Source organism: Akebia trifoliata, chromosome 9 (assembly GCF_017979445.1).
Source record: "Akebia trifoliata isolate Shusen 1 chromosome 9, ASM1797944v1, whole genome shotgun sequence".
NCBI lineage: Eukaryota > Viridiplantae > Streptophyta > Magnoliopsida > Ranunculales > Lardizabalaceae > Akebia > Akebia trifoliata.
This window is the reverse complement of record NC_141383.1, coordinates 11,774,947-11,792,473: the sequence shown is the minus strand read 5'-3', so window position 1 is coordinate 11,792,473 and position 17,527 is coordinate 11,774,947. Positions and strand designations below refer to the sequence as shown.

The window sequence follows — 17,527 nt, the reverse complement described above, 5'->3', positions numbered from 1 at the left end:
TTTTTTTTTTTTGGAAAGTTCTACTCTACCTACTCGGAGTGAAAGAGTAATGAACTAAGCTTTTTGGGAGTCCTACTCTACCTGCCCAGGGTGAAAGAGTAATGAAATAATTTTTTTGGGAAGTTCTACACTACGTACTCGGAGTGAAAGAGTAATGAACTAATTTTTTAGGAGTCCTACTCTACCTGCCCAGGGTGAAAGAGTAATGAACTAATTTTTTTTTTTTGGGAAAGTTCTACTCTACCTACTCGGAGTGAAAGAGTAATGAACTAAGCTTTTTGAGAGTCCTACTCTACCTGCCCAGGGTGAAAGAGTAATGAACTAATTATTTTGGGAAGTTCTACTCTACCTGCTCGGAGTGAAAGAGTAATGAACTAATTATTCATTATTTTGGGAAGTTCCACTCTACCTACTCGGAGTGAAAGAGTAATGAACTAATTGTTTTGGGAGTCCTACTCTACCTGCCCAGGGTGAAAGAGTAATGAACTAATTATTTTTGGAAGTTCTACTCTACCTACTCGGAGTGAAAGAGTAATGAACTAATTTTTTTGGGAGTCCTACTCTACCTACCTAGGGTGAAAGAGTAATGAACTAATTTTTTTTTTTTTTTGGAAGTTCTACTCTACCTACTTGGAGTGAAAGAGTAATGAACTAATTTTTTTGGGAGTCCTACTCTACATGCCCAGGGTGAAAGAGTAATGAACTAATTTTTTTTTGGAAGTTCTACTCTACCTACTCGGAGTGAAAGAGTAATGAACTAATTTTTTTGGGAATCCTACTCTACCTGCCCAGGGTGAAAGAGTAATGAACTAATTATTTTGAGAAGTTCTACTCTACCTACTCGGAGTGAAAGAGTAATGAACTAATTTTTTTGGGAGTCCTACTCTACCTGCTCAGGGTGAAAGAGTAATGAACTAATTTTCTTTTGGAAGTTCTACTTTACCTACTCGGAATGAAAGAGTAATGAACTAATTTTTTTGGGAGTCCTACTCTACCTGCCCAGGGTGAAAGAGTAATGAACTAATTTTTTTTTTTTGGAAGTTCTACTCTACCTACTTGGAGTGAAAGAGTAATGAACTAATTTTTTGGGGAACAAACGGGGGATTAACCTCGCATTTGATTTTTTTTTTAATAAAAAGTTGGGTTTTATGAAGGTCCGATAAACATTTTAACTCTCTTTGAATCTGAGGAGTTTTTAAAATTGCTATCAAGAGGGTAACCTTTAACTCAAAGTTAACCTTATCCTTTGGGGTTGAAATTGACCAGGCATTAGAACAAAAATGCCCTTAGTTTGAGAAGGAACATTGCACTGGGGATAATCGAATATAATTTGAAAATAAATGCCCCTAGTGTAACTAGGGGGGAAACTGTACTCTTTAGAAAAAGGAAGTGCCCTTTTTATGAAAGTTTGAAATCCTTGATTACCGCAAGCGCAATAAAGTTTTAACTTTTAATTTTGACTTTTTATATTGAAGATTTTGAGTCAGGCTCAAAGAAATTGGAACAAAATATTTCTTTCTGAAATTCATCATAGAATTTGTTCTTTCTCCCCGTCGGTTCGCTTAGGGACATGAAACTCTTCAGATCAATCATAGACGAGATACTAGTATCCACTGAGTCTATATTTGGTTCAAACTGGATATTGAAACTTGATCATTCGGATTTCTGATATTTCGACACGGGCTACCTTTTCAGCTTCTCAACTCAACGGAGATTTTCTTTTATTTTTTGATAGCTCTAAGTTTTGCTTAGATTGCCTATTCAGGTTTTCAATCTAGCGAGCATGCTCTAGCTTTTGCCTAGATCGCCTTTTTAGGTTTTCGATCTAGCGAGCTTACAATTTTTTCTTTTTTCCTAGCTCTGATTGTTGCCAAAGTTGTCCTTTCAAATTTTCAACCTTGCGAGCTTGCCTTAATTTTTGTCTAAGTCGCCTTTTTCGAGTTTTCAACTTAGCAGGCTTCATCATTTTTTTTTATCTTTTTCTTCTCCTCTGACCTTTTAGAATTACTGTCTGATCATGTTCTACTACCTCCTTGACCTTTTCACACGGTACTTAGGAGGACTTTTATAGGTAGGCTTGGGACTAGGCATAAAATGAAAGGGATTTTGAGGCTCAAAAACCCAAATGCCCCTTGTGTGGCATTTTTTATTTTGCTTTGAATTTTCTTCCCCATTTTGAAGATATTTCTTTTTCTTTTCCTTTTAGATTTTTTCTTTATCGGGGAATCTATTTTTTTATTTTGATGTGGTCGGGCCTGAAATAACTTCTCAGGTTGCCTGCGTACCCCAAATTTTTGAGATCAGACCAAAACGTAGTTCAGATTTTTTCCTCCCCTGGGTTAGGTAATCAGGCTAAGAAGTAAAAGGCATAATTTTTCTCTTTTTGAACAAGCTGCAAAGGGATTGAGAAAGGAGATAATGAACTAGGTAGTAGGAAAATTGATTCGGCCAAAGATGGCCTCCTTAAATGTAGTATCGTTTGATTTGGTCAAGGTTGGTTGATTCTGGTAATTCGATTCCATCATGATCTTGAAGTCTAACAGTTTTTCCAGATAATATTTCCTTAATGATTGAATCTCTCCAATTGAGTTCAAACTTTCTATGATCGAGAAGAATACTCAAAAAAATTTTTGGGTAGTCTGATGCTTAGATCTTTGACTTATAAGTGATGAACTTTGACTTTCTTGTCAAACATGCAAGTGACTCTTCTCCATTGACAGACCCAATCTGTTTCTAACAATTAACTTCTATCAAGACCTTGAGATACAGGATTTTCCCTTTTAACCGGTAAGATTGCTTCCATATCATACTAGAGTGACTCTAGTAGAAGACTGTATTGAAGTGTAATATATCCATAATGCGAATGGTAACTTTTCTGGCCAATCCCGGTGTGATATGTGATTGACACATTTTCACGATGACTGTCTTGAGATTTTTACTGGCTGCTTCAACTATTCCATCGATTTTAAAATTCCAGCATTGATACATTTTATAATCCGTCCTCTGACTATGTTAGTCAATTCTGGTTTGTATTTGTGGTGTTCTCATAGGATGGGTTTATATTTCTTGTTGAACAATACTCCAAATTTAACTGACATATCCTCATAGGACCATGTAAGCAAGTCTTTTGAATTTTCTAAATAAATTCATCATCTCTTTGTGATCCTCTGGGGATAAGTTAGTTCCAATATGAATTTCTTGGGAATTATTTTTGTTCCGAGGTCAATGACCTTTAGTTCCTCGAGCAAGACATTTATCTTCTCATTCAAGAGGGGGTTCCTTATTAGAGGAATTTCTCTTTGAAGCCAGTTATTAGTTAACTCGTTAATGCGCTCAAGGTATTCAAAAATTTTCTTTATTCAATTAAATTTAGATGGGACGACTGACACCATTGCAGACTCAACAAACTAACTTGACTAGAACAAAATAAGAAATAAAAAGATAGATATGATTACTAACTTGATAGAAAGAACCGGACTCAAGACACATAAACAACTAAAGACAATTACCCACAACGGGCTTGATTACAGACTGAGAATTCGAGAAACTATTTCTAAGCGGTTAGACTGAGTTTTCTTCTTCAGATTCTTTGCATTCTTCAGACTTACTTCTTCTCTCTTGGCCAAGACTGCATTTGGTGGTGAAAACCTCATTAGGGACCGTCACTTTGGTAAAAGGAGGGCTAGGAGGTTTATGATTGACTGATCGGATGAGAAGGATTGGGTCAAACAAGAGTTGAGTATTGGATACCATGTTCAAAGTCTGAGGAGGTTGGTAACTGGGTAGAGGGTTGGTAGTAACATTCGGTTGCTCAGGGGCAGGGACAGTAATTTTTTTGGCGTCGATGAGGTCTTGAACTGTATGACGAAGAGCGACACAACGATCAGTAAGATGACCGGGATTTTGGTGAAACTCACAAAATAGGTTGGGATTGTGAGAAGTGGGGAGTGGATTTGGTAAAGGTCGAGGTTGGAGAGGTGCAATGAGCCCTTTACTTAATAGTTTTTGAAGGACAATGCTCAAAGGCATCCCAAGATTGGTGAATTTCCTACGCGGTCGAGGTTGATTAGGGTTAACTTGGTTACTAGGTAAGATAGTAGATTGGACGGGTGTAGTAGACGTATTGGCTACATAGGCGTGATCAGTACTAGACTTAGAATTGGTAAAAGGCTTTTTGAACTTGTTGTCAGAAGGATTGGAAAGGATTCCGGAAGCGAAAGCATCTTCCAATTGGCTACCAGCTTGCAATAGAGACTCGAATGTAGGAAGGTATTGGGAAACTAGATGTCGGGCATACCCTTGCGAGAGGTTTTTTAAGATAATAGCCACTTGTTCTTTCTCTGAAGGTCTATCCCACATTTGTGCAGCCTTGGCCCTCCAGCGACCAATGAAATCAGTGAATGTCTCCCCATTTTTCTGTTTAGTTGCTTCCAAATCCCTTCTTGAGGTCACAATCTCAGTACTGTATTTATACTGATGCCAGAAGGCCTTTGACATGTTTTCCCATGTATCCACAGTAACTGGATCTTGAGACATTAAACAACGTAGTGCTGATCCTGATAGAGTTCTTTGGAACAACAATGTCATTTGTTCGTCGCTGAGCCCCATAGTGCGCATGTTGGTAACATACACCTTAAGATGTGTTTTTGCACACCCTGTCCCACTGAACTTGTCCATTTCAGGCATCACAAACTTCTCTGGCAAATGGATTCTAGGGATGCGATTTAAAGCTTCAATGCCTGCTGTAATTTCATCAATACCCTTTATACTTTTCATCGCTGACTCCAATTGAGACATTCTATTAGATAATGCCGGATTCTCATCAACATACTCTTCATCTTCGTCGAGCTCGAAGACTTCACGTGGACGTTTCTCTACAACCTTTTTCCCCTTTAGGTCATCTAGGGGAATTCCCGTTGATTCCGAGGTCTATTCTAACATTTCCACTTTGCCTTTTATATTGCTGATATCATTGGCAAAGGCTGCCAAGATCTTACGGATCTCTGTGAGCTTAGATTCTGAAGCCATCTCTGCTTGTTGACTTGGTACTGTGGTTCTTTCTAACCGACTGGACTTACGACTCCAACTAGGAGGTGGACGCTTGAGTTTGGGCGCAATGATAATCCTATATGACCCCATCAAAGGTAGATTTAGTCAATTTCGGTATTAACCCCTTGATAACATTTTTAAGAATCCTGAGATTTTATTGAATATATCATTTGTAAATCATTTTTCCTTCATTCTCTTTTCTTCTAGAAAACATTTTTTTTTAAATCTTGTTTTTATGGAAAACACTTTTTCTGGAAAATATATATATATATATTTTTTAGAGAATATTTCTTCTAGAAAATACTTTCCTTTTGTAAACCATTTCTCTTCTTTAAAAATGGGTAGAAACCCGAATTTAGAAAAGAATTTGATTTTCATTTTGATCTAAATGGCCCGACCCATCATGATTATTGGATCGAGATGGACTGGGTCATTATAAATTATTGCAAAAAATGGATTCTTTATTGGGTCGGTGCACCCATTTTAATTTTCAAAAAGAAATTTTTTTATCCTTAAAGACAACCATACATTCTTGATCTCATCATTCACACCACTCACATACATTCATCAATCACATGCATTCATTCAATAAACAACCCGGGAACACCCACGATAAGTTCGAGTCGTGACCTACTGGGAAGGTTTCTAGACTCTAAGCTTACTACGTGCAATGCATTTTTATCTGGCCACCCTTGCCCAAGCACACATATATACCTTTCGATACGTGGTGACTTGGTTTGATATACCGTATAGGTGATAATCTAAAACCTCAATTCACTTCTCTGAAGCCAAAAACAGCCAGTTTAATTTCCAGTTGAGAGGTGGCGCACAATGCTGAGCAAGGGCCCACTTAAATACCTCTCGTCTAGAATAGACGTAGTCTATCCCCCTCGTACAGTAGGGTACAGCGGGGCAAGATTTTGCTTAGGCACCGGTTTTGACCAAGAAGTGCAATTAATATACTTAGACTATCTTTTATACCTACGGGTACGAGTCAAGAGTTGTAGCTTTCATAAATGGTTTGGCATCCCACGAGGGGACCGACCACGTACTAGTACTACGTTGGCAATCGGGACATGTGACTGTGTGGCTTACAATAGGTCAAAGGCTCAGGTCGCTCCAGCCTGGGTGCATCAACATACTTCTTAGAATCACCTGATCAGATGGTATTGATGCCCCCAGTTTGATATACCCTAAGGTACGTGACTGGAGTTGTGGGTTTCATGAATGACGTCGCATCTCCGAAGAGACCGGGCCACGCACTAGTGCCACGTTGGCTAAATGGGACGTGTAAGTGAGTAAAACAGTAAACGTGCATGTGGTGTGTGCAAAACAGGATGGGGTGTGCTCGGGACCTTTTTCAAACAAATGGGCCCATGGATCCAATCAAACCAATTATACATTTAATCAAAACTAAAATCATTCAAATCATATGAATATCCAATTAAGATCACATTATTCCCATCACATAAGCACATTAACATTACGATCAACATCAATCATGTATTTCAAGCAAGATCATGGTAAATTAATCAATAAATATGGCATATGATAATGATCAAACAAACATTGCAATAGGCATAATTTTTATAATTTTTAAGGTCCAATCAATGATCACTTTTGGGTGATCCAAAATAAATCGAGATTCGAATAGGTGTTACATTGATGATAGAATGACAATGGTTGAGATGAGCTCACTCTCAAGAACATTAATTGTGCCAACATTAGATAAATTCAGATTTTCTGTGAATTAGGAAAATACAATCTGAACTTGCATCGATGATATCTAAGGCTCCTGATAACGAAATCGAGTGAACTCAAGTTCTAAATTAATCTAATCGATGAGATCTACATTTTATTAATAGGTGTCCAGACTTAGTTCTCACCAGAATATTCTGTAAAAACGTTTTAACGTTGCTGTCCCAACTTTCATTCAGAAATAATTCCAGATTTACAGATTGAACTTGCATCGATGATATCTAAGGCTTTCGATAACGAAATTGAGTGAAATCAGATTTTAAATTAATCTGCTCGACGAGATCTATATTTTATTAAAGGCTCCCAGACTTAATTCTCACTAGAATGTTCTGTAAAAAAGTTTTAACATTGCTGTCCCAACTTTCATTTAGAAATAATTCCAGATTTACAGATTGAATTTGCATCGATGATATCTAAGGCTTCCAATAACGAAATTGAGTGAACTTAGATTCTAAATTAATCTACTCGACGAGATCTATGTTTTATTAATAGGCTCCCAGACTTAATTCTCACTAGAATATTCTCTAAAAAAGTTTTAACATTGCTGTCCCAACTTTCATTCAGAAATAATTCCAGATTTACAGATTGAACTTGCATCGATGATATCTAAGACTTCCGATAACGAAATTGAGTGAACTCAAGTTCTAAATTAATCTACTTGACGAGATCTATGTTTTATTAATAGGCTCTCAGACTTAATTCTCAATAGAATATTCTCTAAAAAAGTTTTAACATTGCTATCCCAACTTTCTTTCAGAAATAATTTCAGATTTACAGATTGAACTTGCATCGATGATATCTAAGGCTTCCGATAACGAAATTGAGTGAACTCAGATTCTAAATTAATCTACTTGACAAGATCTATGTTTTATTAAGAGGCTCCCAGACTTAATTCTCACTAGAATATTCTCTAAAACTTTTTAATATTTCTGTCCAACCTTTATCATTCCATCATTTTCATAGGTCAATTTGAATCTTTCATTATTTAGGGGTCATCAAAAAGTGATCCTTAATTGGAAAAAAAATGCAATACCCAAAATCATCTACAATCAAGATAAAAAATAAATAAACAGAAAAAATAAATAAAATAAATCCAACTAAATAAAAAAAAAACTAGGTCATCTTGGCAATGCTCCCATACTTGGGGTTTTTCAAGTTTGATCCTCAATAGTCCCCAGTAGAGTCGCCACTGAAAGCGCCCTCGATCCGCGGGGTGCGCGGATCCGCTTTTGACTTTTGAGGTTTGGGAGTCGTCACCTAGTTATTGTGGTCTAGGAACCAAACTGACTCTAACATGGATAAAAAGAACTAATCTACCACAAAAAATCTGAATTCAGGGATCATGTTACGGGGTTGGAAGGTGTTAGGCACCAACCCCGCCCGGCCAAAGCCGGTCTCTACTAACTTCTCAAATATATCACATTGCTAAAAACCTAGATAAAAATAAAAAAAATTACATACCTTTCCGATAGCAAGGATTTTGTTCCCTCAGATCTGACAAAAAGAGCTCCTTGTACTGTACTCCCTTGCTTCGTTCTGTCTCCGGATTTGACTTCGGATCTCTTAGATCAAGGTATCTCCTTATTTTTGGATCTGAACTCTTCAAGTTTGTTGCGGATTTGGGGGTATTTTTGGAGAGATTTTAGGTGTTTTCTAGACTAAAATTGAAAGAGGGATGTTAGGTAAGGAGTTGGGACTCCAGAACTAGGGTTTATGGGGGGCTAGGGGAGCTTCTAGACCTACTTCTCTTAGGGTTTATGATTTGATACGAAAATAGGGTGTGGAGACACCTATTTATAAAGTTTTTAGAAGCATTAGGGTTTGATTAGGGTTTCTTTTTAGGGTTTCAATTAGGGTTTAGACTTTGGTCTCATGAGATGGACTTAATCTTTAGGGTTTTGACTTTAGTCTTATGAGATTGACTTGATTAATTTAGATTAGGGTTAGGGTTTTGACTTTAGTCTTATGAGATTGACTTGATTAGTTTAGATTAGGGTTTTGATTTAGGGTTTTGACTTTAGTCTTATGAGATTGACTTTAGTCTTACTTAATTGACTTTAATTTTGACTTTAGTCTTATTTGATTGACTTTAATATCTTGACTTTAGTCTTGCTTGATTGACTTTAAATGTTTGGAGAACCCCTCTCTATTATATCTTTGATTCTTTGGACCCCCAAATGGAGGGGTCCTTAAAGAAATATCTCACGAACCCTCAACAATTTTACTTGAAAGTCCGATTGATCGATTTTTTTAATTTAAAATTTTAAATTAATTTTATTAATGTTTCACTTTAATTATTTAATATTTTATTTATTAATTTCGAAATTCTTAATTATGAAAATTGTTAAATTACCGTTTTACCCCCGGAGAGGACTTTTCATGTTTTAAGTCGGTTTTTAATGTTCTAAGATGTTTTAGAATCGATTTTTTGTAAGGAATTTAATGGAAATATTAGTTTGTGTCATTTATGAAAATTTTTGTGTGAAATGGTTGTGAACTTTTTGAGGGGCACTTTCGTAATTTTGTCGAATTCTGTTAAAATTGGTGAAATGATTTATTTGATTTCGATTTGTTGTTTTATGTATTTGAGAGAGTTTTCCAAAGCGTAACATAGGCTCTAGGGTTGTTTTGAAGTTAGGGGTATTTTGGTAATTTGGTCATTTTTAGTGATTTTTATCGTGAAGCTTCTTTTTGGTCTGCAAGATGATGATTTCTATGTTTCTGGAGCCGTATTTTCCTAGCGTAGCGTGGTTTCTACAGTTTTGTTAGTTCGAGATACCTCATCCGGATTTCTGAAACACATCTGGTAACAAAATAAAGCAATGGAATACACATCCATCATTGGGAATCATTGCGATCGGGTAGATGAGTTGATTAATCAGGCGGATGCAAAAATGGGGTGTCTACAGCCCTAATGATTGTTGAAGTCTATCAGAGTTAGTTAGTAATTCTTAAGTTACATAAGGATGGTTTTAAAAAGATAGGAGAGTTTTCTAAATATTTGGATACGAGTAGATGAAGGGTACTAGTAATGGTGATTTTGAAAGATGAGATGTAAAAATAATAAATCTTAAATATTTGGATATAAGTACTATGAAAATTTAATATGTATACACACAAATTTTTGAAAGTTTATTAATAAGTACTGGAAAAGTTTTTTAAAATGTATACACATCAACATCTGAACTGTTGTACTTTTATTAGTTTTTTTTAATTATAGGAGTTTTTTTTTTCCTCTCGTTTTTATGTCAACAATTCTTTATTATTTGTCAAAAAAAAAAAATTTAAGTTTTTTTTTATTGTTTTGATTTCCAGTGAGTTGCAATTGCCAAATCTTCATCCATGTTCCTCTTTTGTACTATTGATTATGAATATTTTGTACTCATGGCATGGTTTAAAGTTTAGCACTATTTCAGATGTTATTGGTAAATATAAAATCTCTTCTCCTTTCAGTTTATCAATTTTACCATAACAAACTAAATCCATCCAATAGTCTAATGCTTTGCATTATCGAATTTGACGACCCTTGGTGTAAAGGATCTCCTTTGTGAATTTGGTGTAAGGGATCTCCTTTGTGATGGTGTTGTTTTTTTATAGATATTTTTTTCTTTGGGTTCTCTTTGATTGTATATTATGTTTTAATTTTCATTAAAAGAGGGGCATAAACATATAGATTGTACCCGTTCACCTCACCTATATGGATTAAAAAATTCCTCGTGTTATAATGTAAACATATATGTGTACGGTTAATTACTACATAGTTGTTATAATTACTATTGTAATTGTTGTAGTTTGTAGATGGATAGAGATGAAGAATTGTATAAGTCGTTTCGTGAACATTATTTTCGTCGTCTTCGAATTTGGAAAAACATTATTGTGGAATAGGATCGAAGGCGTCGTATGGCTACACACGTGGTTTGTCTTGTGGCTGCCTATTTGGTTAAGCAGTCTGAGTATAGAAATTATGTGGATCGCTCTATAATGCCAAACAATTTAGAAAGAGAGTGTGTAAGACAAGAATTGATGAACGAACATAGGACTAATGAAAAATGTCGTGATATTATACGAATGGGGCCTGAAGCTTTTGAAAATTTATGCAATCTACTTCAAACTTCGGGTCGACTTACTCACACTCGACGAGCTACAGTTGAAGAGCAAGTTGCCAAATTTCTTCACATATTGTCAGAAAATGTAAGGAACCGCACCATTTCATTTTTTTCCGTCGTTCTGGTGAGACTATAAGTCGTCATTTTCATCGTGTTCAACGAGCCATAATATCATTAGCTGAACTCTATCTTAAACAACCTGATGGATTAGAAGTTTCTCCAGAAATATTCAACAATAATAGATTCTACCCATACTTCAAGGTAAACATATTATGTTACTTCTTTTTATATAAAATTCATTTAAATAGTAAAATATTATTTTTGTAATAAAATTTGATATATTACATCAATATCAGGATTGCATAGGTGCACTTGATGGAACACATATCCGTGTGAAAGTTTCTAATACAGATGCACCAAGATATCGTGGAAGGAAGGAATATCCAACACAAAATGTATTGGCAGCATGTACTTTTGATTTGAAATTCACATACGTTTTACCTGGATGGGAAGGGACAGCATCGGAGTCAAGGATAATTAAAAATGCATTGACAAGAGAAGATAATTTAAAAATTCCTAACGGTAATCTATTTAACTATTAATATATATTTCTTTTATTTAATTAAAAATATCATTATAGTAATGACTTTCAATCTTAATAGGTAAATATTACCTTGTTGATGCTGGATATATGCTTAGGAGTGGACTTATGGCACCTTACAGAGGTGTGCGTTACCACTTGAAAGAATATTCTACACATGCGCCACAAAATCCTCGAGAGTTATTTAATCATCGACATGCATCCTTACGCAATGCAATTGAAAGATGTTTTGGAGTATTGAAGAAAAGATTTCCTATTATAAAAAGCACGACAGAGCCCACTTACTCAATTAACACGCAATCAAAGATAATTTTAGCATGTTCTATTCTCCACAATTTCTTAATGGGCGTTGATCCTGATGAGCGTCTTATTGCTGAAGTAGATAGAGAGATCATGAATGAGCCTGAATCTCAAGAAGATGTTCATTTTCGAGAGAATGATGATGAAGACTCTAGACTAGGATCAATTTTAAGGGATAACATAGCAGCTACCATGTGGAGTGATTATGTGCTGAATCATGTGTGACTTTTGATTTTTTTTATTTACATGCAAAATTGTAGCTGGATGATTGTATTGTAAGACTATGTTCAACTATTGGTTTAAATTTTCACTGGGAACTTATTTGATATTAGATATACGTTTTAAATTATTATCTTGTTTGCATAATAACTTACTACGTTACAAATTATGGCTTAATTAAGATAATTCTTTATTTCTATATATATATTATAGATGAATAGGTCTTACAAAACAGAAAAAGAACAAGCTTGGAAATGGAATGAGCAAATGGATACGGTTCTCATTAACGCATTTGTTCACCAGAACGACAATGGAAACAGAGTTAAGGGGACTTTCACAACCTCTGCATATGACCAAATTGTGCTTGAATTGAATGAAAGACTTGGGTATGAATTTAATAAACAACTCGTGAAGAACCGCATGAAAACAATTAAAAAGAACTTCACTGAGTGTTACGATATTTTCAAGGGTGGCTTGAGTGATTTTGCTTGGAATCAAGGGACAAAGATGATGGATGCTGAGCCTGAAGTTTGGAAGGCATTGATTGAGGTTAAATTTTTTTACTAATTTAAACTATGTCACTTTAATTTACTTATTAATATGCAATAATGTTTTAATTTTTTTTTTCTTTATTGTTGTAGGCAAAATCCGAAGCAAAGAAGTGGATGAATACACTTTTACCTCATTATGAAAAATTAACAAAACTCTTTGGAAAGGATAGAGCAACAGGACAAAGTGCTGAAACTGCAATTCGAAAAAGTGAAACGGTGGAATAATGAGATGCAGACAGGTGGGGGGATGGAAGCTGGTGGACGTGGTAAAACACTTATTGATGATATTGATCATATGGTGATAAATGATGATATCCATTTGGAGGGCTTTGAAGGTTCGTATGATATGCATGAAGATACTCGACTAACAACTCCTTATGAATCAGTTTCTAACAAGTCTGCAACTTCCTCACAATCCAAGAAGAGAAAGGCATCATCTTCAATAGATAATTCTGGATTTGAGGATTCAATGAGAGAGATTGCATTTGCAATCAAAGAAGAAAATGAAATTCTTAAACAAGGACATGATATTCTTAAAGAAGGAAATGATATTCTTAGAAGCGGAAATGAGATTCTTCAAAGGACTAGAGCACGCGTTTACTCGGAGGAGGATGTTTTTGATGAGTTAGTACGATTAGGAATTGATTCAGACTTACTTGATCATGCCTACTCTTTCCTCATCGAAAAACCTAAAAGAATGAGGGCTTTTTTTGGTAACCCGACTGATAGGCGTTTGCGATACTTGATGACAATGTTGAATAGTGCTGGAGATTCTTGATTCAGCACATTTTAACAGGTGAGTTTTGTTTTGCAATGTTCCAAAAGATTCTTTTATATGAACTTAGTTTGGTTGGTTCTTACTTGAATCTTTACTTATTTTTATTGAATTTGTAGATGTGGATCTCAAAGGTTGAGTACGACAAATCAAGTCCATCTATCGTCCACAAGAAGTGCTTTTGAATTTGTTTTTTGTGCGTTTGTGGCGAGTCTTTTTAATTTGGTTTGTTTTTTGTGTCAAGTGTCATGTAAACTTGGTTGGATTGGGGGAGAAAGGAGGGAGGGTATGTATGGTTATATATATATATTTGCTTCTACTTTAGTTTTTTATAGGTAAATGCATTTGTTAGTTGAGTATCAGATGCAAATGGAATGTCATTTCCTTTGATGAACCTCAACCTTGGTGGATGGCAAGTGTGTGTATTTATTTTTATTATCTGCTTTCATGCATTGGATTATGTTTATTATGTTAAAGAGTCTGTTTTCTAGTATATGTGCAGAATATTCTGAGTTTTTTAATCTTGTTTCCAAATTAGTACTTAGTGTTCATTGGGTGAAACATGAATCTGTTTCTGTATGTTTTCTGGAGTTCTCAAGTATGTCTGCAGAAAGCTTAATGACTAGGGGTCGATTGCCATTGCTCCAAGGAGGTGTGTAATGCTCAACCTAGATTCCTAAATATTAGTTTCAACTGTACTGTTTGAAGTTTTGGTTTTAATTGATTGTCTACTTGAACGAGTTGCAGTGTGAATGTGATGAGTTTGCCAAGTTCCAAACAATTTATGAGAAATTTTGCAAGGAGAAGTCAGCACAATTGCACGTCTTTAAAGGTATTCTGTAAAATTAGGTTATGTTTTGTTGAATATCATTTGAGCAAACAGCATGTCTACACGTTTACTGCTAATGCAAATGAGATATGCTTTGTTATGCACTTTCCATTACTTCTATATGTGAGTTTTCAGAACAGCCATCTGTCCATGCTAAATTTGGTAATTCTCTTTTTCATATTATCATCTTCTATCCAAGGGTGGAGCTAGTATTTTACCCATGTATTTGATTTTATCTTTTATTTTTTTTCCTTTCTAAGGATGGTGTAATCCAAATGGATACAAAAATAGTCCAACAAGGATAGATTAGACGATGTGTGTATCCTTCTTGATAATTAGAGAGTTCTAAGTAACCCCCACATTTGTGATTTAACAAGTCATTGGGTTTCGTTTGCTAAGGATATGATTAGTACACTGATGACTGATCTAAACATGTAACCCAATTGAATATGGCAAAGAGGTATGGCCCCTGCTAGTATTAATAGTTTTTTTCAGCAACTTGACGACAATGGTGGAAATATGGTTTATTGTATGGTTATTGACTTAATCATTATCATTATATATAGGGTTGGGTTCAAGAGCCAAATGCTTTCCTAGTGTTGAATTCACAGAACTTCAGTGGAAACCGAATGCTTTCCTACTCCATAAACTACTCTTTGTTTGTTATTCTGTTCAACTCTAAACAGAACAGAGGTATTTATAATCCTCAATAAGGCCACTAGAATGGATGTAAACATGCCCAATATAAGACCACTACCAGTGAGCCACTAAAGGTTTGCTCGAGGCACTCGTTGGTATCCACTAGCCTTGCAAGTGTTTCATCCTCTCTTTTGGTGGACTTATGAATTGAAATTTTTTTCTGTTGTTTATTTCTGGCCATTGAATTTATTCATTTTTCATCTTGGTTGTGGAAAATCAATTTTTCTTACTTTTAGAGCCATTAATTTGAGCATTTTTCACCATTGGTGAGAAAAATCATGAGCATTTTTTCTTTATATCATCATCATAAGTAAATATTTGGTATTTTTCATCAATAAACATCATCTTCAAGTTGGATGGAATTACAGGGGCTCGGATTGTTAACTCTATCAGCTGTTCTTACTTCCCTATACTCACATGACTGTCAAAACACTGAGAACAATATCTTTTGCTCTTCTCCTTCTACTCTTCAAGTCGTCTTCTTCTTCATCTCTTTGTATTTAGTAGCAATTGCACAAGCTGGACATAAGCCATGCGTACAGGCTTTTGGAGCCAATCACTTTGATGGCCAAGACCCAGAGGAGAGCAAGTCCAAGAGTTCGTTCTTCAACTGGTGGTATTTTGGTTTATGTGTGGGTTCCTATGTTACAATCTTTATCATGAGCTACATCCAAGACAACTTGAATTGGGGTCTTGGATTTGGTATTCCAAATGTTTCAATGGCAGCAACACTTATTGTTTTCTTGCTCGGAACTAGGACTTATCGTTATAGTTTCAAAGAGGAGAAGAGCAACCCATTTGTTAGAATCGCTCAAGTGTTTGTAGCAGCAGCAAGGAATTGGAGAACCACCCCTTCATCCACTGCCATGCTAGAGGAAGCAAGGCAAACGTCCTCCAATGTTGGTGCTCACCAATTCAAGTAAGAGAAATGAATTTCTTTTTGCTTATTTTGAAACAATGAAAAATGAGTACTTTTTTTTACATATGGTATAAAATGGAGTTCACACTTTAGGAAACTCATCCATTCATCAACCACAATCAGTTTTTCTTCTTCAAACCCATATTTGCACTCAGGTTTACGATCAAGTTAAATGGTGAGTAGGATTTATAGTATCGACCCAATACTTGAAATCATGCATATGATGATAATACTAAGAGAGCTTTTGAGTTACTTTACAATATTCTAATTGAACATACAACAAGACCTTCTATTTTATGGCAGGTTTCTCAACAAAGCATTGATTGATGAATCAAACTTTTCAAATGATTCAAGGAAAGATTGGAGAGTATGTAGCATTAGTCAAGTGGAAGAAGCAAAGTTTGTACTGTGATTGGTTCCAATATGGGTTACATGTTTGATATATGGGATTGCATTTGCACAAATCTTGACATTCTTCACTAAGCAAGGAGGTACCATGGACAGATTAATAGGATGAAGCTTCCAAATACCAGCTGCCTCACTCCAATCCTTTACCGGACTGTCTATTGTTCTACTTCTTCCCATATATGATCGTTTCTTTGTTCCTATTGCTAGAGTCATCACAGGGAAGTCCTCAGGGATAACAATGCTTCAGAGAATTGGCTGTGGAATCTTTATATCTGTGATCTCCATGGTGGTGGCAGCTCTAATGGAGAAGAAAAGACTTAAAATTGCTTTAGATTTTGGGTTGGTCGACATTCCGGAAGCGACAGTTCCTATGAGTGTGTGGTGGTTACTTCCTCAATATATCTTATTCGGAATTGCTGATGTCTTCACCATTGTGGCCGTGTCGAACCCAGAAAGGTCATAACATGTGTCCAAAAATGAATATGGTTGAGCTGGTGGGTACTTCGACATCAAATTTCGAAACGCTGACCTGAGTTCTGAATAAGCTGTTTGTGGCAAATAAGTGATTACAACGACAGAGTCTAAGATGGTACCCGAAGAGGTAAATACCGATGGTGAGATTGCTAATTTTTTATCTGCCACACTTATCCCTAATAGGTTTAGGACATACAATGATGGACGGCGCGGGTTTGTCAATAGAGGCGTGTATTTGAGACCAGTCTTGGTGGGGGCTCCAAAAGCTAGGTATCTAGTAGAGCTTGCTATTGGTGGGATACAATAATAAAATATTTTTCCAAACATTTGACTAGTCTGAGATACAAGTGATATATTTTGTTGCGTCCGAGGCCGAGTAACCCCTCTATTTTTCCAGATGGTCTGTGGTTGTTTTGACCACAACCAAACATGAAATTGGGGAATACATTTGAAGATGTTAGCGTTATTGTTTCACGTGCAAAGAATCAATTGAATAGAACTCGACGCTGTATTGGATGCCATAGATGCAGGTGGAGGTGGCAGAGCAACTCCCCTTTATTTGGGAGCATTCCTTAGAACTGCAAGAGATATTAGAATATGATGATGACTTGGAGGGGTCGAATATTGGGTCTTCTTGTGGATAGCAACTGACAACACATGGTTGGCATTGAATCCAAGTAAAGTCACTACCAGTGTCAAATGCTAGCGAAAGATCTAGCTTGGGCGTACCAAATCCAATAGTAACTACGTAATTGTTAGTGCCCAAACGGACTGGAGCTTTGGAGCAGAGGAAGCGTACCCGGGTTTTGTCTTGGAGGAGGTTTTGGATGGGATTGAGA

General features: G+C 35.9%; 1 protein-coding gene and 1 pseudogene across 2 annotated transcripts; both read left to right on the top strand.

Annotated features, from left to right (window-relative positions):
* Positions 1-12,246: 12,246 nt before the first annotated feature.
* Positions 12,247-12,809, top strand: LOC147394299 (uncharacterized). The gene is made up of 2 exons (XM_086453271.1): positions 12,247-12,582; positions 12,675-12,809. The coding sequence occupies exons 1-2, from the start codon at positions 12,247-12,249 to the stop codon at positions 12,807-12,809; spliced, it is 471 nt and encodes a 156-aa protein (XP_086309397.1).
* Positions 12,810-15,228: 2,419 nt separating this feature from the next.
* LOC147394298 (protein NRT1/ PTR FAMILY 5.10 pseudogene) lies at positions 15,229-16,929 on the top strand (annotated as a pseudogene). The gene is made up of 2 exons (XR_015181309.1): positions 15,229-15,806; positions 16,110-16,929. The product of XR_015181309.1 is annotated as a protein NRT1/ PTR FAMILY 5.10 pseudogene (transcript).
* The last annotated feature ends 598 nt before the right edge of the window (positions 16,930-17,527 follow it).

Coding starts and splice junctions, on each gene's coding strand:
- LOC147394299 (XM_086453271.1), top strand. CDS start 12,247: ATGAATAGGTCTTACAAAACAGAAAAAGAACAAGCTTGGAAATGGAAT. Junction 12,583..12,674: donor TTTGGAAGGCATTGATTGAG/GTTAAATTTTTT, acceptor TTATTGTTGTAG/GCAAAATCCGAAGCAAAGAA.